Source organism: Globicephala melas, chromosome 14 (genome assembly GCF_963455315.2).
Source record: "Globicephala melas chromosome 14, mGloMel1.2, whole genome shotgun sequence".
NCBI lineage: Eukaryota > Metazoa > Chordata > Mammalia > Artiodactyla > Delphinidae > Globicephala > Globicephala melas.
In genome coordinates this window covers 28,267,844-28,291,862 of record NC_083327.1, presented here as the reverse complement: position 1 = coordinate 28,291,862, position 24,019 = coordinate 28,267,844, and the positions used below count along the sequence as shown (strand labels likewise).

Sequence of the window (24,019 nt, the reverse complement as noted above, 5' to 3'; positions counted from 1 at the left end):
AATTTAATAACCTGTTCAAAGTAGTTGTTCCTTCTTTTTTTGTGTGTGATGTAAATGGAATAAACACTGTTTCTGAAGGCCCAAAAGTCAGGCTTTCTTTCTTAGGTGGTTTGGAAGAGGTCTGTCCTGTGTTCTATTTTTCTAAATTAATTAATTTTATAGTTGATTTACCAAGTCAAGGTAAATCAACTATAAAATTATATATATATATAAATTACATATATAATTATATATATAAAATACTGTTGGATTCTTTTCTATTATAGGTTATTACAAGATATTGAATATAGTTCCCTGTGCTATATGGTAGGTCCTTGTTGTTTATCTGTTTTATGCATAGTAGTGTGTATATGTTTATCCCAAACTAACTTATCTCCCCGCTACCCCCTGCTATCCCCTCTGGTAGTAATCATAAGTTTGTTTTCTATGTGTGTGAGTCTATTTCTATTTTGTAAATAAGTTCATTTATATCATTTTTTAGATTTTTTTAAGATTCCACATAAGTGATAATTATATGTCTCTCTGATTGTATGACAGTCTCTAGGTCCATCCATGTTGCTGCAAATGGTATTTCATTCTTTTTAATGGCTGAGTAGTGTGTGCACATATATACCACATTTTTTTAATCCATTTATCTGTTGATGGACATTTAGGTTTCTTCTATGTTTCGGTGATTGTAAACAGTGCTGCTATGAACACTGGGGTGCATGTATCCTTTTGAATTAGTTTTCATCTTTTCAGGATATGTGCCCAGGAGTTGGATTGCTGGATCATATGGCAACTCTATTTTCAGTTTTTAAAGAAACCTCCATACTGTTCTCCATAGTGGCTGCACCGATTTACATTCCCACCAACAGGGTAGGAGGGTTCCCTTTTCTCCACACCCTCTCCAGCATTTATTATTTGTAGACTTTGACGCTGGCCACTCTGACCAGTGTGGGGTGATAACTCATTGTAGTTTTGATTTGCATTTCTCTAATAGTGATGTTGAACGTCTTTTCATGTACCTGTTGGCTATCTGTGTGTCTTCTTAGGAGAAATGCCTATTTAGATCTTCTGCTCATTTTTTTTATTGGGTTGTTTTTTTTGATATTGACCTGTATAAACTGTATATTTTGGAAATTAATCCCTTGTTGGTAGCATTGTTTGCAAATATTTTCTTCCATTCAGTAGGCTGTCTTTTCATTTTGTTTATGGTTTCCTTTGCTGTGCAAAAGCTTTTAATTAGGTCCCATTTTAAAATTTTTGCCTTTGTTTCCATTACTCTAGGAGACAGATCCAAAAAAATATTGTTGCAATTTATGTCAGAGTGTTCTGCCTATGTTTTCCTCTAGAAGTTTTACAGTATCCAGTCTTATGTTTAGGTCTTTAATCCATTTTGAGTCTTATTTTTGTGTATGCTGTTAGAGAACATTCTAATTTCATTCTTTCCCATGTAGCTGTCCAGTTTTCCCAGCACCACTTATTGAAGAGACTGTCTTCTCTTTGTTGTGTAATTTTGCCTCCTTTGTTGTAGATTAATTGACCATAAACATGTGGGTTTATTTCTGGGCTCTGTATCCTGTTCCATTGATCTATGTGTCTGTTTTTGTGCCAATACCATACTTTTCTGATTACTGTAGCTTTATAGTATAGTCTGAAGTTGGGGAGCATGATTCCTCCAGCTCTGTTCTTTCCCAAGATTATTTTGGCTATTTGAGGTCTTTTGTGTTTCTGTACAAATTAAAACTTTTTTTGTTCCAGTTCTGTGAAAAATGCCATTGGTAATTTGATGGGGATTACACTGAATCTGTAAAATGCCTTGGGTAGTAGTATGGTCATTTTAACAGTATTGATTCTTCTAATCCAAGAACATGGTATCTCTTTCCATCTGTTTGTGTCGGCTTTGGTTTCTTTCATCAGTGTCTTACAATTTTCAGAGCACAGGTCTTTTGCAGTTAAGTTTATTCCTAGGTATGTTATTCTTTTCAATGCAATGGTAAATGGGATTGTTTCCTTAATTTCTTTCTGATATTTCATTGTTAGAAATGTAATGGATCTCTGCATATTAGTTTTGTATCCTGCAACTTTACTGAATTCACTGATGAGTTCTAGTAGTTTTCTGGTAGCATCTTTAGGATTTTCTATGTATAATATCATGTCACCTGCAAACAGTGACAGTTTTACTTCTTCCTTTCCAATTTGGATTCTTTTTCTTCTCTGATTGCTGTAGAGTCCTGGGTTCTATTTATTCTCCTGTTGGCTTGGTGTGGCCTTCAAAGTGGAGCAACTTGAGTGAGTCTGTAGATCATTTTAACAGCCACTTTAATAGTGCTCCTAGGTTCTGTGGAAAATGTACATCTCAGAGCTTATAAATGTGTTTTTCTTTCATCTCCCATGTACACTGGGTCAAAGACTTCATTGGTATTAGTCAAAGAAAGCAAACCTTCCATCGTCCCCACCCCCTATCCAACTCACATAAATTAGCTCTTGATAGAAAAAAAACCCATTTGGCCATGGGTCAAGTGGCATTTCTGAGGAAGGAAGGAACCGTTTCTTCACACACTCTTCTTCAGCTCACTGTTGCACTTTGACCTCGTCCTTGGTGCTTCATGGTCTGACTAAAATATCAATACATTCTCCAAAAAGTTCAAGATGGTTCTACATTCAGGTTAAGCAATTTCTACATTTATTGTTCTAAGTTAGCATTAAGGTCTTTTTGGAAAATATACTAATTTTGGTAAGATATACCACTCTTCACTGAATCTTTCTGATGGTCAGAAGTGAGTTTCCTTTGACTATTCAAAAACACATGGTCTGGAGATGGAACACATGAATATGAATACCTGAGCACATTATTCAAATATCTCTACCATTATCTGCAACAGTAGAAAGTAGCAGATGAGAGTTTAGCTATACATTTGCTGAAAACTAGCTAACTGAAAATGATTTACTGAGGTGAAATGGTTCACGAAATGGCAAACTTTCAAGGAATGAAAGGACTAGAATTATTTTTGTGTAAGAAAAGTATAACAAAATCCTTTAAAAATGTTCAGAATAGAATTTTAAAATGTAAATACATATATGTATCAATCCTAGTAATTAAAATAACAAGCTTCCAAGTACATAAAATTTAACAGAAACAACAGACAACTTTATTTTAAATAACATTCTTAAATCTGCCCATTAAGATCATAGTAGATAAACATGGAACAACTTTTATTAATGAAATTAGATTTTTAATATGAAATCAGCTAAATAATTTTATTTACAAAAAAATAAAAACTGCTCTTATTTACTGTGGAAAAATAACCATTTTGATGAAACAAATTTCATGCAAACAAAATAAGAATATTTTATTTGCTTCATTGTCTCTTCTATTTTTATTTTCACAAATGAACAGTCATAATGCTTTTATTTGCTTTATCGTCTATGATCTAGTTTGACTCAAATGTGGATTACTTTGATATCTCCTGAAGCATAAATGGTAAGGTCCTTAAAGACTGAATAAAAAAAGAGGTTGGGTGTTCAGTATTTTAGAAGCTGAATCAACAAACTAATTGGAATTTGTGTTCACAGAGGATTTGTCATTTTTCTTCCTTTGCCCTTATGAAAATATATTAATAGAAAATTAGCAATGGAAAATATTTTTTAGTTTATTACATTCCTATCAACTTTGCTTAGCAAATTATATTTCTTTCAATATTAATACTTTGTCTAGAATTAGTGTAGAGGTAGACCAATCTTTGTATTCAAACATTTTCAAAAATAGTTTTAAATGCCATGTAAGGTATTATATAAAACAGTATTTAAAAAAAATATTTGAGATTTAATTTACTATTTTAAATAAGTTCCTCTTTTATATACAATAAATTGTTGCTTGAAACTCATCTGATTGAAATGATTATTACTCCAAGGAACTATTTTAGTCTTTTAACTACTACTAATCTTTACAGAACAAGAACACCTATTTTTTTTTTTGCGGTATGCGGGCCTCTCACTGTTGTGGCCTCTCGCATTGCAGAACACAGGCTCTGGACGTGCAGGCTCAGCGGCCATGGCTCATGGGCCTAGCTGCTCTGCGGCATGTGGGATCTTCCCGGACCGGGGCACTAACCCATGTCCCCTGCATCAGCAGGCGGACTCTCAACCACTGCGCCACCAGGGAAGCCCCAAAACACCTATTTTTTAATAAGCGTTTCTATTTTGAAAAAAAAAAGTTCTAATGATTTAAATGCACTTATAGATCCCCTACAACAAAGTATTAGGTGATGGTGACTATTAATATAAAAAATGAAATTCAGAAATGCAAACTGGGTTAAAAAAACTATATTAAATTTTTAGTTATTACAATGTTAAAATGTGACTTAAACCTATCAGTAGTAAATTATATTTTTTCTCTCACTCTTGTTAGCATTGTACTTTAGAATAGAGCACAGCAGTGCATGGGCTCCTCGGGTGTTCTTCTGTACCTGTAAACACATCCCTGAACCTCCCAGCCACATAAAAGTTCACTCTTGTGGGGGAGATGAGAAGCCATCTATCTGCCAGAAATAAGAGTGAGGGCTTAGTAATAAAAAAATATTTTGCAAGTTTCTGTATTTTAGGTTTGAACCATTCTCTATTAATTTTAAAGTAAAAACACTATTTTCAACACCAAAAAAAAACATGACCGCATTTTAAGTTTCTGCTTAATATGTGTAAATTTACACGTGTCACTTGAAATCCAATAACACAACAAATGAGTCCTTTCCTAGAGATAAAAGCAGAAGATTTATTCTTCATTCAGCATCTAGAAAGAAAATAAACCTGAAATGTATAATTTTTAGAATAATGTGAAAAAGAAATCTTCCATGGAGAACCCAATTTACAAAAATTCACATCTTTGTAAGATTTACAATGAATACAACACTACTGTTTTAACTGAACTGTGAGTGTGGGAAGTGCTATTGGGTGGGGGATTCTGGACTGTGAAATGCGTATTTCTTTTTGTAACCACTCACCTTTAACTTTGGGGAAAAAACGTTTACTGTATGACAACATTAAGTAAATTAAAATCATTACTCTTCTGTCACTGATGATTTCCTGGATTTGACAACAAGGTCTTTAATGGATGAGGAAAGTTCTTGAAGCTCTTTACGAGTCATACTGATGATATCTTCTTGTTCTTTGTCTAATTCATCACTCAAGGGATCTTCTCCCTGCCCAGTCTTCTTACTTTGACTGACTAAATGCTTTATAACCAAACCTTGATACTTTACTAAAAGAGTATGTTGAACCTGTGAAAAGAGGAGAAAAGTTAACAAACATGTTTTCTGTAGAACAAAGTATTGGGTTGGCCAAAAGTTTCCTTCAGTTTTTAAAGTAAATTCATTTTCACCAGGAACTTTATTGAACAACATATTCATTGTTTTGTTCCACTACTTTCTGCCATTTTTCAGGCAGCTTCATAATTCTACCTTCCCCCAAATTTTTTTTCTTTTTGAACACAAATGTTCCAGGTGCCTTTTACAGTCTTCCAGGGAACTGAAGTTTTTTCCATTAAGAGAATTTTGTGAAGACTGAAATAAATGGAAATCTGAAGGTGTGATATCTGGTGAATACAGCGGATGAATCAGAACTTCCCAGCCAAGCTGTAATAGCTTTTGCCTGGTCATCAAAGAAACATGCAGTCTTGCCTTATCCTGATGGAAGGTTATGTGATTTCCCTTGACTAATTCTGGGTGCTTTTAGTCTAGTGCTGCTTTCAGTTGGTCTCTTTGGGAGTACTTGTTGGAATTAGTCTTTTGGTTTTCTGGAAAAAGCTCATGATAGAGGACTCCCTTCCCACCATATACACAACATCACCTTTGGATGAAGACCTGCCTTTGGTGTGGTTGATGGTGGTTCATTTCGCTTGCTCCATGATCTCTTCTGTTCCACACCACTTTTCATTGCTCATCATAATTTGTTTTAAAAATGGAACATTTTCGGTAGAGAATCACGTGCGGAAATACTGTCAAGGTTTTTTTCGCTTAACTTATGTGGAACCCAAACATCAAAGCGATGAACATAACCAAGCTGGTGCAAATGATGAAAAACGCTTGATTTGGATATTGTATGTCGGCTATCTCCTGCATGGTGTAATGTTGATTGTTCTCAATTAATGTCTCAGTTTGACTGCTATCAACTTCAACTGGTCTACCGACTGTGGAGCATTGTCCAGCGAGAAATCCCCAGCACAAAACTTCACAAACCACTTTTGACACGTTCAATCAGTCACAGCACCTTCTCCATACACTGTACAAATCTTTTTGTGTGTTTTGGTTGTGTTTTTACTTTTTTTTTTTTTTTTGCGGTACACGGGCCTCTCACTGTTGTGGCCTCTCCCGCTGCGGAGCTCAGGCTCCGGACGTGCAGGCTCAGCGGCCATGGCTCACGGGCCTAGCCCTCCACGGCATGTGGGATCTTCCCGGACCGGAGCACGAACCCGCGTCCCCTGCATCGGCAGGTGGACTCTCAACCACTGCGCCACCAGGGAAGCCCGTTTTTACCTTTCTTGAAATAATAAAGCATAATATGCCGAAAATGTTGCTTTTTTTTTTTTCATCTTCAATATTAAAATGGCTACACAAAAATTCACCAATTTTGATGTTTTCTTTTTAACAGCACACTGATATGACAGCTGTCTTAATACAATCTAACAATATTGTTTCAAATAAAGTTAAAGACAACTGACCGCTACTGAAGCCATCTTATGGAAAAAACCAAAGGAACTTTTTGGCCAACCCATACATTGACAGTCTTCATCTTTACAAATTACTGGCCATAGAATTAGAAAGCTGAATCTAGCAAGGTCTTTGCTCTCAAGGAATTTACAGTTTGGGGGAGATAAAATATGAACAGATCATTTTAATGTAAGTTGGGGGAGATAAAATATGAACAGATCATTTTAATGTAAGTTGACTGAGCTAGCTTCTGTCACCAAAGATACTGTCAAAGTGATTGGAAGTTCAAAGAAGCCAATTTACCTTTAGCTGAAGAGTTTCTCAGATGAATTTGTGCAAGATAAGAATTTTTGAGCTGGTCCTTAAAGGACAGGTTAAACCTGCATAAACTGAAATGGAAGACTGAACATTATTACTTCTCTTCCAAAAGCTTAATTTCCAGATTCAGAATATTCCTTACCATGGATCTTACAGGATCCTGAAAGATTCCTGAGCTATGCTGAGTTTTAAAAATCAACCTCCTTATTCACTGTTTCCATTCTTGGAAGCAGGAAGATGATGTTAATATGTTTTGTGTCTTAGTGTTCACAATGATTCACATCTATCCATTCAAAATAGTCAGAATCTAAAAGCTATAGAAGTTTCAAGTGCACTGAAAATGTAATACCTCTGGAATTTTACTATTCAGAAAAGCAATGATCTGTGGGACACATCTTCCAGGTGCATGGAGCATGCTGTGGGTTGAGAACTGAAACAACAGAACCGATGTGAGATGCAGAATAAGAGCAGGGTCTTCTGTGACTTTTAGCTGTTCAGCCAGTGCTTGTCGATGCTGAAACAGTATCTGCCTAAACAAAAATAAAATAATACATTATCATATTTTAACAAGTTCTCACCAACTTCAATTCTTCTATTCTGTTTTCATTTTTAGCATCTCTAGTTTAATCTAGTTCCATGACAATTTTAAAGGACTTTTTAGGGGATACAGACACACATAATCCTAAACAGCATGGGCAAACTAATATGCTAGAAAATGACAGAAAAACATATATATATATATATATATGTATATATATATATGGAGCAGGGATACTCAAAGTATGCTTTTTATTTTGAATTGTTGGGGATCAAACAGATGTGCATTAGATTAAATAAGTGTTCCTATAAAGGTCTTAAAGCTAATAAGTTCCCAGCCTTGATCAACTATGGGATTAGCAACTCTGCTACCGTATTCTATTGGGTCAGAGAGAGGATATGAAGACTAACTATGACTGAAGGTCTACAGCCATTTAGACACAACAGTTCTCTATGCAAGATTCAGACAGACTCCAATTTCAGATACGAAATTTCAGACATTAATTCAATGTTACCTTTCCCTTTTTTTGTCTCCCCTTTTCACCATAATATCACAAGCTTCTGCTGCAGAATCCAGACACGAAAGAAAGTCTTCTATGCTCTGAAAAGGTATTTAATACCATGATTTACTTTTATAAAACAGGTTGCCTAAAGAAAAGCAGTCATTTAATACCATTTTATAATTTTACAACCTGGATACAATTTTTAAAAAGGTCATTTTGTCATGAAGTTTGAAGCTGTGATTTAGGGCTAGAGGGTAAAATGCCCCCAGCTTGGTCTCTTCCTTCACCTGCCAAAGAGGTGTCTGAGTGCAGGATAATAGGTTTAGATTTAGTTTTCAGTTATTCTGATAAAAATTTATCTATTCAAAGATCACAAATTCTAGCCCAAATATCTAAATAGAATAAAACTTCACTTACCTTTTCATTCAGAGAGCTATGGAGTTTTGTGAGAGCTACTTTAGTTTCTTCTGATAACTTACTTAGAATTTTTTTTCTTACCTATAGGGCAAAAGAAATTCCTTTGGAATTGTGCCTTTGACATGTACTGGATGTAAGTTTAAACAAAGCAAAACAAAAAATGAGTATTTACTATTGAAACAGAATGCTGAGTGAAATTTATCTTTGTTCTTATATTTTAGACCACAAACTAGGGATAAAAATATGCTAAAACACTCTAAAATCAGAATGCTAGTCAACAGTCGGTCAAAGACGCTAGATGCAGCCGCTACTCCTCCCATCTGCTCCAGCAGTATAAGAAGAAGAATGATAAACAGAGAGCGCATGAGTGAATGAGCATATACGCACCATTCATCGTGCAAGAAAAATAATTTGGGGTAAGAGGCTGCTCCTGCTTTTTTCTATTGTGGTGGGAAGAGTGTTTTTCTCTAAGGCCAAGTGAGGGAGCCCCACTCATAAAGATCCAGAAGGCCATAAAGATCCAGGATGCCTATAAGCGAGGGGACCTGAACCACAGAAGGATGGCTGCTTGTTATACTGTCTGGTGTGTGGAACCTTTTCAGCACCCCTCTCCACAGAGCTGTGCTTTGTGAAGTTTGGTGGCATTCTTGACCAGAGTCTTAGGGCTCCTTCTAGTGCAGAATTTCTGGAGGAGGCCTTATTGGAATGGCTTGGCCAGCAGGCCCTGAAAATTACAGTATGTCTTAGAAGATTGGACCAACCTATTGACTCCCACCCCATGCTACAGCAATCCTCCTGTGGCCCTTAAAGGGCATGGGAAGGACCCCAGGTACTTCCCACAGCAGAGGCTGGCATGCAGGCAGGTACATGGAACTATCCAAGCAGTTGAGAATCACTGCTCAACGCAAAGAATGGGAGGGAAACAGTACCTTGCTGGGGTAGGAGAGATAAATGGACCTTTATCTGGAGGTTTAGGGGGAGTCCTTGCTATGAGGAGTCACATGATAATAAAAACATCCCCACAAAACAACCTATCCCACCTATGCAACAAAGGCCACATCACGAGAAGCCACAAGCATTAGACTGATTTGGTTTGACCTAGATCAAGGCCAGTGATAGCAGTCAGTCTTATGAAGGCACTGCTGTCTCTTTCATTCTTCCTAATCTCCAACCTTAAGTAGATCTAGGGTGAGGAAGAAGAGGAGGAGGAGTCCTAGGGATAGGCCATACCTTTCCTCCTGTAGGCAACTGGGAGCCATAGCTCCACCTTACATTGCAAGAAGGGAAGAGATGAGCTTTGAATTTGAGATTAGAACTTAAGAAAATGAACTGGAATTAGTCCAAATAAATGAGATGGTGTCACGAAATGAAAATGACTGCAAAGTCAAAACACTGATAAGGGACTTGCAACTCAGCAGGAAAAAGGGATGTGATGTAACAATAATCAGGAAAAAATAAAATAGCTGATTCCAAAGTAACTAAGCATCATTACCTTTTTTTTTTTTCCTTGTTCTGGGTGCTTCCTGGGATTCTAAACTGTGATGCTAGCCTAGACCTTTAAGAATCTGTTAAAATTTCAGCTGCTTTACTTCCAGCTTCTATGATGGACACCTCTTCTCCCTGAAGATCTGCCTAAATTAAGCCAGTTCATTTGTCCCGTCTCTCTTTCCTACCCCTCTTTGAATAGCGACCCTCACTCTTTGCAAGGCTACCTGGTGAAATTAAATCCAATCTGAGTCATCTGATGAGTTTAAAAAAAGATTTTGTAGGCTACTCAGCTTATTTACTTTTTTTCAGAGATAATACAACGTTTTCCTATTGCTTTCTGTACAATAATAGGAAGTAGAAGGCCAAGCACGCATGCTATATTTATTACAGGCATTCCCAGACACAATGACTAGTATTTCCTTACTTTTATTATTACTGTTAATAGACTGGTTATATTACCAATCCTAGTAGCAACTGTATATATATATAGTACTAAACTTGAACTAAAAATCTGACAGATTTCTTCCTAAAAACTCCTTTTATTTTCCTTTTAGATGTGAGAAAATAAAACATGCTTGGATTTCAAAGCAAAACACATCAAGAGTGGCAAGAAAATCACTAACTTACTTCACTTGTAATGGTTGCAGGGTTGTCTACTGCCATCATTAAGTCCGAAGCTAAGAAGTTGAAAATGAGATTAGTGACATCAGTACACACTGTCTTCAGCAAGTGCTTCGTAAGAGCAGCCTGGGTATCATCTGGAAAATAAAAGTGCTTCATTAAAATGAATGTCCAAGGACAATTATGAGAATCAACGAAAAAACAGTGTTAAGTATAATACCTACCTGTAAAGAACTTCATCCCTTTTTCAAATAATCGAATATTATTATAAAGGTTTGAAACCTCTTCTTGCAAGTCCTTGATCGTGTGCTTCCTGCCAGTTCCAGAGGCAGAAGTTGAAGACATGAATACTGAACGTACCACTTCGAGATAAGTTTTATTTAGAGGTCTGTGCATGAGATAAATATATTTAGTTTATTAAAATGTACTGGGTTTATGTAGATAAGAAATTTTGCTTCTATGCAAATAAGGCTTTAAAAAAGATCCCTGTTAAACAAATAAGATTAATTTGGAGAATAGTTAATAAGAATTTTCCCTCAAATTCCAGAAATTCTAACTTCAATGAATTATTTTTCTCTGTTTTAAGTACTAAAAGTTATTGCATGAAAGACAATAAGAAAACAGTAACAAAAACTTCAGTTCAAATTCAATTCAGAGCAGCTTTTTAAAGTTAACTTGGAGAACAGTAGCCTATACATTTGTTTCCCATCCTCAGGAATGATAACAAATTCTCAATTTCTAACATACTATAAAAGATACGTATTTTTAAAAAATCTTTTTATGCCCAACTCAGAATAGATTATTTTAAAAAGTTATGGCAAATGATTAATAGTAACTATTTCATCTTTTTATATACGAAAAATGTAATTATGTAATGTATTCACGCACAAGAATGTTCACTCAAGTTTTTAAAAAATCTCACTTACAAAAGCTGTTCTTCTAATTCAAAAATTTAGATGCACTAGGCTCCTGGATTGCATTTAGAGAAGCTTACACATAGAGACTAACTTGGGGGAAAACCATGTTAGCTAGCAGTAGTCAAGTTATACAATTTCTTTTACTTCTGTATGAAGATAAATTTAGCCTGGTTCACTTATAAGGTAGTGCTATTTTATTCTCTTTGAGGGCAGTGTGTTACTTTATTTTCTCCCTAAAAGTGCACTGTTTAATCTGTCAAATAGAAAATACTCTTTTCTTCATTTTAGATGTATTTTCATGCAGTGTTAGAGACCAGCCAGTGATCAGTGCTGGTGTTTTTCTCCCAATTAGAACTGTAAGATGAGTGAAGGAGACCACCTCCACACTCCTGCCCTGTATTTCCGACGAAACTGCCTTGCTCAAAGCACTTAAATGTTTGTTGAACTGTTTCTGTAAGCAAACAAATTTGGAATTTGGTGACTAAGTTAAATTTTAAGGTTTGAAAAGAAAACACCTAAATTATGTTTTCTATGATCCTGGTAAAAATTTTAAGTAATAACTCACTAAATTTCTATTATAAAACAGAAAACATTTGTTCTTATACTTGCTTTATTAAGTACTCAGCAAGTTCAGAAATAAACTCCTCAGGGGCATCTTGTAAATGTTTTTGTAAAAAATCTTCAATCTCATCCTGGAACATAAAAGTGATCTCTGGCTTCTTCTTTCCTGTAATAAAAATGAGCCATAGGAAAAAACAAAAATAAGCAACCTACAAGCAAATAAGGTTCCATTAATATATATAATAAGATGGTAATTCATTTATTGCCTACCATAAAGTCTCCATTGTTAGTTTGTCACCAAAATTGCCAATGTCCAATAGCAATAACCAATGAAAACACTGTTAAAATAGGATATATAGTGGCATTTCTTTTGAGTAATAATTTTCTAACTTGTTTTCTACAAGTCAATCAAAAAATAGACAATTTTTTCCTCCCAAACTTGGATGATGCAAATAGTTGGAAATCAAAACTAGTGGATAAAAAAAAAATCTTTTAGGAAAGGATAATTTTTCTGTTGAACAATGGATACTGAGCAGAATGTCCTTCTTTATAAAAATATTTAATAAAAATCCAATCATCCTTATAATTTACACAAGCTTTTCAGGTTATAATCAAGTGAACCACAACTCCAGTAGAATTAAGCTAAAAATTGTCTATTTTGGAAAGGCATGGAAGAAAAAACAACTTAAAATTTTACACCCATAATTTATTTTTGCTCTCACAAAAATAATTCTATACCAAGGAAAATTTGTATGTAATGGAAATAATTGTTAACTGTGGAAATGTCATGCCTACTCACTTACTTGGGAAAGTATGAGTTGCAAAGAAAGCTAACAATATTTCCATTACTAATTGTAAAACTATAAAAAAGTGATTATTCCCAGCTAAATTAGGTTATTGACTCTATAAGTAAAACCTTAGAAATAAAAATAGAATAGCTCAAAAATCAATTTTCACTATGCATCAAGATCTAAGTACACCTACTTATTATAGCTTTAGAATAGATGGAAAAGTACTATACTTTTTTTCTGAGATCTGCTATTCATTCCTGATAGTATCTGATTTCTCCGTCTGCTTCCTGCATGCATTTTACTAGTTATTAAATTGTATTTCCTTCTAGTAATCTTTCACACAGAGTTGATTGTATATTTTAGCTGAGAACCTAACTGCATCCTCCATTTCTGAGATTACAACAGAACCCTTTTTCAAAAGTACTGAAATTACCTTTTTTTTAATAGGGAGAATGGTTTTACTCTTTTATAGCTGCTCTCTTATACCATACACAAAAAGAATATCACATGCCTCATTTAACAATTACTTAGGGCTACACATTTTAGAGAAGTATTTTCTTAAATGCTACTTCACTCCCACTCCTTGTTACATCTGGGAAAATAGGAAAATCCATTTATTAATGAAAAAGTAAAACACAGAATAGTCTTAATGCTAATTAAAATAAAGGTAGAGCTCATAGTTTCTAAGATACTTTTCCTTTAATTAATACTGCTTTATGTATGTTGAGAACAGTAGCCATTGTTACCTATCTTAGACTACTTTAGACAGATCTTAAGCAATTTTTCTGTTACAGGTAGCAGCACATTAATATCTGAAGCCTTGACACTTATATCTCCCAAGCCCATACATAATAAATTCTGTGGAATAGGTAAAAGAAAATGTGAAATCATCATCATTTCAAGGTTTTTTTTTTTGGTGGGGAAAAGGAGGACGGGAGGTATCACAGTTTCATTAATTTTTTAAAAACAGAAACACATTAAAAATCATAATTTTATTTAGAAAAGCAGTCTCTTGCTAACTTAACCATACCAAACAGTAACAAGTCTAGACGAAGAAAGATGCATATACTTAATTCTCCTGCTTAGACAGAAGCAACCAACCAATTAGGTGTTACCATAAAAATTAAACAGGCATGAAATTAATGTTTTCTACTTAACTTTGTAGAAATTTACTATTCATAAAATATTATAATTTCTTTTGCATGGAAGTTGGGAGACCATAAAAATCTGCAAGCCAAAACTGCAAAGTGTTCTTAATAAACAATGGGAAAATTTACGATTGTTCTGTAACCTTTTAAAAATGTTTGTGCAAACATTCAAAGCTCTTACTGTTGGTTATAAATGTATAGGGAAATGAAAAAAAGACTAATAGTTCTAGTTTAGTACACTCTAATTTAGCACATCAGAAACACTGAGAATGAAAATGTTTTATTTCTTTGTAAAACACTCATCAAGAATAGTATGAACAGGGCTTGCCTTCTCATCCAGTAACTTAAAATACAGAGAAAGCATCTTTTCTATGCCTGGGCAAGTTGTCATATTCCTTTTTAAACTCTGAATCAGCTTCCAACATTTTATCCTTTGCCCTTTCAGCGTTGTGAAACATCTCTGAGAATTCCTTTAATGTGAAGCTTTTTGCCAACTTCACCTCCTCTAAGACATGTTTATCCTTTTCGTCACAACCATTTCCCTTATTTATTTCCGTCTTCACCAAGTTTCTCTGACTGCACAGCTAGTCTCTTGAACAGAGGTAATGCCAACATTCCCACGGTCAGGCATTTCTTTTATAACTCCATTCTTGATTCATATTTTATTTCCAGGGTTATGACTTTTCCTTTCCTGCACATTTATCTTTGTTGGCCAATTCCCCCTTTTGATTATCCATTTTTGTAAAATGTCATATGGATTTATCACTGGGGGACAAGAAGTCAACACAACTACATGCTGTGTTTTCTATGCATAAAGTGAATAAGAGATGCACAGTGATCTGCCTCTGAAAAACTTGGAAATAAGTGATGTGATTGTGACAGATCATGATGCACATCTGTTATTTATGTGCTGATCTGTAGACTAAGGAGCCAGCAACAAAGTTTGTACTTTATGCAATTACAGTTAACATACCCTGGTAACTGAAATATGAACTTTGTTGGGACTCTGGTGTTATTTAACTAACTGAAATCTGTGCTCACTGAAACTCTGCAAAGCAAGGACTTCCTTTAAGCATAGACACCTAAGTGTATGCATCTTAAGAAAATGTTAAAAAAAAAAATCATGCACATACAAAGGAAGAGTGAAATAAGCTACACACCTGTGTGAGATGACTCATCATCACTGTTGTCATCTTTTCTCCCTCTCTTCTTGATTTTTTTAATTCTGTACTCTCTGGCATTGCCGCCACCTCCTCCTCTCACACTTCCACTGCCCTCTGGTGGAAAACGACATTAGTTAGTATTACCTAACTAAATACTGTTTTTAGAAATAATGACAATACATTGTTGTATTTAACTTTACAGTAGAAAAATAAAGCCAAGTTTTGTAAACTCAATCAGTAAAAATTAATAAGATATGAAATCTCTTGAATTTGAGCAACTCACTTAGATAACCTGCCTGCTCTAAATGCAGTCTCTTCCTGTTTCTCTAATGACATCTATTTTCTGCAGCTTTGACTGACTTTTTCCTGGCCAAACCCATTCCTTTACCTCCTCTTCTCCCTTTTTCAAAAGTGCCCTAATTTGCTTATCTCTGTTACCACAGCCTCATTAACATCCCCAACTACAGTACCTCACAAATTTGGTTTTGTCTTTTTTGTTTGTTTGTTTGTTTGTTTTTTGTGGTACGCGGGCCTCTCACTGTTGCGGCCTCTCCCGTTGTGGAGCACAGGCTCCGGATGCGCAGGCTCAGCAGCCATGGCTCACGGGTCCAGCCACTCCGCGGCATGCGGGATCTTCCCGGATCGGGGCACGAACCCGTGTCCCCTGCATCGGCAGGCGGACTCTCCACCACTGCGCCACCAGGGAAGGCCGGTTTTGTCTTTTTGATTTAAAGATTATTCCCCAGGTTTACAGGAGACATCCTGACTCTCCCGCCACCCAAAAAGATAACTTCTTGACAGTAGGGAGAACATCTCACTAACGTCTGCATACTTGAGGTTAAGGCAATGCTTGACACATAACGGGCTCAATAAATGTTGACCATAAATATTAAATTAAGTAGAAAAATACAGTTATCAATCACCTACTGGCTAAATGAAGACTAAAAAAATACAAACTATGAAACTAAGACACTGTAAATAAAAGTAAAATTGTTACCGAGGTATTTCTCTATTATATGTTTACATTTAAAATATCTATTCAACAAAATAGGATACTTTAGTAATGGAACTGTAACACTGAAAAATATTGAAAATACATTTCTTCATAAAAGATTCATTTCGTCAATAAAATGATTTATATAAACAAAGGTCTTTTTCTAAACTCTAAGAAGAATTCCCTTAGACTTCATCATATTCTTTAGACTTCATCATATTCTATAAGTTCTATTGCTTTCATGATAGAAAAACACAACTTTCAAAAGCACAAGTTTAAAGTGAATGTATCTTTTACATTTGGTAATAAGTTTCTTATGGGAAAGATGTTCTTGTTTGACATTATTCCATGAACTGTAATTAAACTATTATAGAACAACAGCACTATCAGAACAAAACACCAGATGAACCTGAATTTTTAGAAAGATATAAAACAGACTAGTTTTACTGATGTAAGTGCAATCAATTAATTAAGGTGGATTTATAATTATATCTTAAAATAACAAAATATGCATGCTTATGAATATTATTGATTTATTGTGGTAATTTACTATGTAGTTTTCCTAGAACAGAAATTTCAAAATATTATTGAAAGACTTTGTAGAAAAAGGTTTTTGAAGAGGAAGAAATCTCAAAGATATAGTGAATTCCCACAGCAAATGAAGTTTTTATAATGTGTTTAATATAGCTGTATTTAGTAATGAAATATGTTGAATATCTAATTTCTTTAACCCTGATACAGCACTAATAAAATTATTCCTACTATAAAAAGTATGGAAAATACATGTTAATTTCCAAATGCAAGTTACTAGTATGCCAGTGCTACCTAGGATAATTTCCAGTGACTCTAAATTAAAAGAATTTTTAAAAGTCCTTGGGAAATTCATTCACTCAATAAATATTTATGGAGCACTTAAAATATGCCAAGGAGTGCTCTGAGTACTAGGGAAGCAATAAATGAGATGGAGCAGACTCCCAAACGATAAAAGACATCACAGTGATAAAAGTGCTGTAAAAAAAACCTGGGAGGATAATCCGATGGAGAGTGACTGTATATACTATTCTGGGTGGTTAGGGAGGCCTCTGTGAGGAACTGACATTTAAAGGTGAGCTCTTAATGACAAGAAGGAAACAGTTACTTGAAGCTTGGGAGGGAACAGCTTGTGCAAAGGCCTTGAGGTAAACACAAACTTGCAAAATTTGAGAATCAAGAAAGAAAAGAAAAGCTACTGGAGCAGGAACATAAAGAAAGAGAACAGGAGATCATGAAATTAGCTTATGAAACTAAATAATCACCAATATTTTCATAATTAAAAGTTAATTCACTAGCAAAAGATTTGGTTAATATTAACAGTTAAAGGTGAATCAACCAAATAAAAGGCCTTTCAAAAGGTCTGATAAGTGCAAAGTTCACTGCAACAAATAAACTCATCTTGAATCTTGTTAATAATTTGTTACCTGTTGCTTTCCTCCTTCGTTCATCTTTTTTATCCTTTTTACTTGTATTAACGCTTTCTAAAATGGAGACTTGTTTCAGATCTTCTTCAGTGATTAAATGAACAGGATTATTTTTCATTTCCTGAAATAAAACATGCTTATTTCTTGTAGGCAACAATATATAACATTACAAAAAGCATAAAATAAAAGTTGTTTATACTCACATCCTAACTGTTCTTGTTTGGTTTCATTGCTAAGAACTATAGAGCTTTGTCTCAGCTGCCACTCTGAGATTATTTCTCCAGGCCCCAAATAAGTCTCCTCCCTTGCTGTTCTTGACTTTTTGTATTTATTACCAGCTAATGAGAAATCTTATCCTATCACTGAACAGCTGATCACACAGCATCAGATGTAATCCTCTTCAACTGTTATTGGCTAACTTTAGCACTGCTTAACGGATGATCCTTGCTACCTCTCTTTTTAAGACTCCCAAGGTCCAGTGCCACTTGGATACCTGAGATTACTAGAAAGATAATGAAATCTCCATCCCCACCCCACCATAATGATCACATATGAGTTGCATACTTAGGCATGTGAACTTTTTTCCCCTCTGGACTCATTCTTGATCTTTGCTTTTTATAAATTTATGTTAGGAACAATGATTCTTTATCATGGGAAAGAGTTCTAAATCTGTAGTGACAAACATACATTTTCACATTAAAAATATTTCCTTTTCAGTTTTGCAAAGAAATGTTAAGAATGTTAACAGTTCAAACAAAAAATCACTTTTTTTCCTGAATTTATTTTTGTGGTTGGAGGGAGGAGCACAAGAAAAAAAAAAAATCAATGATTGTGTTAAATTTCGATTTTAGTAAAGGGTCTCAAATGAAAATAATAATGTAGTCATTTAGTAACTGGTAGCTAACATGTACTAAACATTTTATTTACATTGCTCCTTAATTTATATTTATCCTTGTGAGAGGGGGCGTCACCATCCTTTTCTCTGAAGATGAGGAAACTGGAAGTCTATTTGTCAAAGGCAAACAGAGTAAACAAGTTGAAATTAGAACTCAGGTTTACTGATATCAATCCTGTGTACTTTTTACTCCTCTCTGATGCTTTGCAGGCCAAAGGTAGAAAAGTTATATCATTTTTAAGACTATTAAGGAGCTTAAAAGGAATATAGATAAATATAATTTATATATTTAATAAGCCCTCATGAATTTATTAACAGTCTGAGATACAAATGGGCTTTTTCTACCTATTTTGTGAGCAAGCTTTATAATGAGGGTGCTGCTAACCAGAAACATGAATTGAACAGTCATTAAAGCAGACCTGGCATGACCTCTGCTTCTAAACACTTCCATAGCAGTTGCTCTGAGGAACTAATCAATTTTAATAGTAACAATTTCTTTCCTCAATAAGTTATCCCGTTGGTATATCCCAAATAGGTCAAATTATGAGGCTTTGCTAGATTTAGTAAATATAATGTGTACTGATTGATAAATATACTATACATTTATGCATATAATCCACAGGTATCATTTTTATGGATTTTAATGTTGGACCAATACCCTCAGGTGACTTAAGTGTGAAATATATAATTTCATTTGTAAGATTTCAATTTATAAAAGCAGCTTCCTAAGTTCTAACTTCTATGTTCTGATGGGAATGAAGAAGGAGAAAAACAAATCCAGGAGAGGAAATAAAAAGGAATGATGCATTGAAGGAAAATAACATATGAAACAACACAGTGTTCAGTTTTGGGTATACTGCTTACCTCATTTTTCAGAAGTCATCATGATTCTAATGTGAAAGTACTGTTAAAATTAGTAGGTGAAAGGAAATTTGGCATACCTTTTCAGCTTTTTGGTGCATCAGGTCACTGAACAGTTCTGTACAATCATTTATAAATTTTTCACTGACTACAATAGTATCGCTAAAGACTACAGCTAAAGCCTGTTTGCTGAGTGCCCTCATCACATGTTGAAGCAATATTGCAGCATCTTCCACTGATAAGGAACTGGGTAGCAGAGGCTAGAATTACAAACAAAATGAAAACAAAGTATAAATGCAATATAATACAGATAAACCATTTGTTATATGTATTCTCTCCCTAAGTGATCTTGTTAAGTCCAATGGTTTCAAAACCCTCTATATGCTGACAACCTCCCAAATTGTATTTCTACTTTATCCTCACTCCGAACTCTGAAATCACATATCCTACTGCTTCCCTAACCTCCCCCCACTCATATACCTAACAGGCATCTCATATTTTAACATGTCCTGTTCAAAACAACGTGGTTTGCGCCTCCTGCCCCCAGACTCCCAGCTCCCATCTTCTCTTCCCCATTGCTCCCCCATCTCAATTAATGGAACCACTCTCCATTCAGTTGATCAGGCCCCAAACCTATAAGTCACACTGAGTTCCTCTCAAAAACTCACAAACATTCCAACTTCAAGTCCTGATAACTTTGCCTCCAAAATACATTTCTTCTTAGCTCTTTCTACTATCTGAAGTTAACATTTTCATTAATACCCCTCCTCCCCCCACCAACCATGAAAGTATCCTTCCTGAAAGCTACATCCTAATTCTTAAAACGGCCATATACTAGTGAAGTATCAGTTGTCACTGGTTTAAAGGAAAATTAAGAAGAAAAAGATAAAACATACTGCAATATCAACCCATGTTCCAGAGCTGATGGCTTCCTCTACTGATGCTTCCACCTGATCCACAAGTTCTTGACCAACACAAGCTGCTTTCAAAAATAAGAGTTGTGTAGTCTTATATCTTTTCTTTATGTAGCTCACAGCATCTGGGATTCCAAGTCTGGACAAAGCATCAAATTCTAGAAATACATCATGAGGTTGGAATAGAATCATCATTCACACCTTTTAGAAACCTCAGAAAAAGTTAAGTTCTACCAAAATCTATTCTTTGTGAATGCACTGTATAATAATAGAGTTTTTTAAGAATAAAACATAGAAGTGTACCATAGCCTATTCCCTGGTTATGTTACCTTCCCAAATTTTTATTACTAAACATATTTGTAGAAAAATTGGTTCAAGTACTTCATTAATTCAGCTTTATCTCTCTCCAATTGAGGGGTCAAAGGGAAACATGAGGACTAAAGAGCAATAAAAGTAGAAATGAGGATAACGGAATGTAATGATTTAAGTAGAGAAACAAAAACTGGAATTTTGATTATAGTTAACTAAAGGAATGGAACTTATTTTTCAAATGTTTCATTAGACAACTGAGGACAAAGCAATCTCTAGTCTAATTTACACTAGTAAAAGATTTAGCATATAAAACAAAAGTAAAAAATTTAAGACTTAAATTTGCAGCCATTAAAGTTATTAAGAGATATCTACCATGCACCCTCTGTCCTCAAATAATAATATTTAAGGAAATTAATTACAACAAAATTCTAATCCAAGTCCTTGGCTGAAGAAACTGAGAAGGCACACTGTAGAAAGTCAAGAAAACATAAGCCAAGCCAGTATTCATTCTAGCACACATTTAAACTGAACACTAATGACTTATTTATAGGTAACTGATCCCTTACATAGTTTGACTTGGGTTATGAAATTGATCAAACTGAGTTTTATATATAAATGCTACTTGTTTTAATGATTAAATTCAATTAGTCTACTTTATCCAAATGATGGAACCTCAGAAACAAAATCTAGAATAACTTCTATGTTTCTGAAGTACTGGATAACTAATAAAAATGAACACTGTAAAACTGACAGCAATAAAATATTTCTAAGATTATGTAACTAAAAAACCAGGCAACTTCATAAGTTACAAGATATAATAAATATAATTACTTTTTATGAATTAAAAAGAACCTGAAGTATCACATATAGTATCACATTACTAGAAGGCTGGTAACAATCAATACCGACTTCTGGCCTTTCTACATTACAACTGTTCAATAACTATGGAATTAAACTCAGTTAACATGACCCACAAAAACCTACAGTGTGATGACTACTTTTATACTCAAAAAGAACCATTATAGTCTGCTGGCCAACAGTAAAGTACATGTGTACTCCCAGGGCTAGTACAATCTTTCTAAGAAGGTGTTCAATATTAGAAATGAGTTTTAGTTAAAAAGAAAAAAAGTTACCCAGATAGCCATTCTGCCTGAGAAAAGAATCCACCCAAGTATTTTGTGTTCTGGAGTAAATGTCAGGGACAAACACTGCTTTATCTTGTCTCCCACCAACCACAGTGCCTCGTAAGCGTCCACTATTAACAAGTTCCTCAAGAACAGCTTAAAAGAAAAGCAAACAAACAGAAAAAAATCAGAGCAGGTAAAAATCTCAAAAAGTAAAACACTAAAATTTCACAATTTAGTTATTCTTACCCTTTAAAAAAGCAATTTAAAATTTAAATTTCATACTAAATAAAGACATTATATTTTAGACAAAACTTTCCTGCCATTTATGAGAATTCTCAGGTCATAAATTCAGGAAATTTTGGTAACTAGCTAAAGATGCTGAACTGTAATACAAACTAATTAATATTAATGTTGAATTTTTTAGTCTAATTTTGGGAAAAAATGCCAATATTTATCTCATGATTAAAAGTAGACAATTAAACACTCTGAGAATAGATAATACACAATCACTAGTGTTACCAAGTTCAATTTCCTCATATTTAGAAAAATCAAGACACCTGGATCCTATTAGAATCAACAGTGTGAAATAAAGCCATGAAAATCTGTATAAATTAATTACTTTTCCACTGTTTAAATTGAAGGAACACATTTTAATCCTACCCATAACAGAAATATAATGCCATGGTTAAGAGGATGGATATGGACCCAGATAGCCTAAGTCCAAACCTCAACTCTGCCACCTACTAGTGCCTGCCATTAACACCAAATTTATGATTTTTATTTAAACCATAACATTCGACTACACACTTTGTTGTTTTAAATATCAAAATCCCCTAAAAAGAGACAAAGCAGATAGGAGTTATTCCTAAGTGAACCAACAAGAACAGTCAAAAGATGTCTGGCACAAAGAATGATTCAGGAAAGTTAGCTTTTAACAGAAATAAAAATTAGTTTACATATGAATTTCAGAATTCCAATGCTGAGTAAATTAGAGTACATCAGAAAGGTCTAGATTTCACAATTGACTGCAGCACATAATTTTAAATTTTGTGTGATTGTACAACACAAACCCAAGCTAAATTCAGACAAAGTTATCAATTTATCAGTTATTACTTGAAGAACTTTACATTATAATGAAATTTCACCAACTCCGATTATGGAAATTCAGAAATACGTCACATTTTAATTTTAAATTTGTCTTTAAAAATTTAAATTGAACTCCATATTCTGAAAAATATAGTGAACAAAAATTAATTTTTGGTTCTGTATTTAAATTTCTTTTCCATTACTCATTTTAATTTTATATTTGCACAGATACCTGAGTTGAAAGATTGTCGCTGCTTTAAAAAATTACTCCAGCCAAGCTTTAAAAAAAACCTTCGAAATCTCATAAGAGTTTCACAAAAACACAAAATAGTCAATGGACCAAAATTATTTTGAAGATATTACTGTACTGTTTGAATGCTAAGAATTTATTTTTAATGTCTATAAGCCTTTTGTAAAAATTTTTTTAGCCAAACACTACTTTCATAAGAAAAGGTAGTAAAAATCTGTAAGAAACAAAGTAAAAATTATTCTTAATCCCAAAATTTTAAATCTCTATATGCATATGCATAACAGAGTATTTTATACACACACAATTTTTTTTTATTCCACTCCCCTTGAGGTACCCAACACTAAATGTTTGGTGGGTATAACAAGACACGTATATGAAAATTGGTATAGAGAAACTTCCCAACCAGAAATATATATTTTTTAATAAATTTATTTATTTTTGGTTGTGTCGGGTCTTTGTTGCTGCACGCGGGGTTTCTCTAGTTGCCACGAGTGGGGGCTGTTCTTCATTGTGGTGTGCAGGCTTCTTTCTCATTGCAGTGGCTTCTCTTGTTGCAGAGCACAGGCCCTAGGCACGTGGGCTCAGTAGTTGTGGCTTGCAGGCTCTAGAGCACAAGCTCAGTAGTTTTAGCGCACGGGGCTCAGTTGCTCTGTGGCACGTGGGATCTTCCCAGACCAGGGATCGAACCCGTGTCCCCTGCATTGGCAGGCAGATTCTCAACCACTGTACCACCAGGAAGCCCCCTAGAAATATTTTAGTTACATAAGTTTTAAGATTAAAAGAGGCAAAAACATTAAAATTAGTTAAGTTTTACATTTAGTCTATTCAACAGCTAATTAAGCGATATATACTTTAAAGCAAACTCACAGTAAAGAAGCTGCTCCTGAAATCCGTATTTTGAAATCAAAGAATTCACTGCTGTAGGCCTTTACGGAAAGGAAAAAAAATTTTAAAAACATTTTACTCATCATAG

The 24,019-nt window shown here is 34.4% G+C and overlaps 1 protein-coding gene and 1 long non-coding RNA gene across 4 annotated transcripts in view; one reads left to right on the top strand and one right to left on the bottom strand.

Moving 5' to 3' along the window:
* Positions 1-3,309: 3,309 nt before the first annotated feature.
* Positions 3,310-24,019, bottom strand: part of UFL1 (UFM1 specific ligase 1) — a 51,682-nt gene continuing 30,972 nt past the window's right edge. For both annotated transcript variants that reach the window (XM_030883008.2, XM_070043442.1), the window contains 13 exons: positions 23,914-23,972; positions 21,717-21,863; positions 20,254-20,429; positions 19,438-19,617; positions 17,602-17,722; positions 15,148-15,264; positions 12,097-12,214; positions 10,795-10,958; positions 10,577-10,707; positions 8,462-8,542; positions 8,057-8,142; positions 7,354-7,534; positions 3,310-5,258 (listed from right to left, as the gene is read on the bottom strand). In XM_030883008.2, coding sequence (XP_030738868.1) covers positions 5,040-5,258; positions 7,354-7,534; positions 8,057-8,142; positions 8,462-8,542; positions 10,577-10,707; positions 10,795-10,958; positions 12,097-12,214; positions 15,148-15,264; positions 17,602-17,722; positions 19,438-19,617; positions 20,254-20,429; positions 21,717-21,863; positions 23,914-23,972 — 1,780 coding nt within the window. In that variant the 3' untranslated portion in view covers positions 3,310-5,039. The remainder of the gene's footprint in view (positions 5,259-7,353; positions 7,535-8,056; positions 8,143-8,461; positions 8,543-10,576; positions 10,708-10,794; positions 10,959-12,096; positions 12,215-15,147; positions 15,265-17,601; positions 17,723-19,437; positions 19,618-20,253; positions 20,430-21,716; positions 21,864-23,913; positions 23,973-24,019) is intronic.
* Positions 7,850-10,957, top strand: LOC132593350 (uncharacterized). Of its 2 annotated transcripts, none has more exons than XR_009558731.1 (4): positions 7,850-8,150; positions 8,549-8,594; positions 8,683-8,877; positions 10,597-10,957. It is a non-coding gene; the product is annotated as an uncharacterized lncRNA (long non-coding RNA). The 2 variants fall into 2 exon arrangements; XR_009558732.1 differs by having other exon boundaries at positions 10,504-10,957.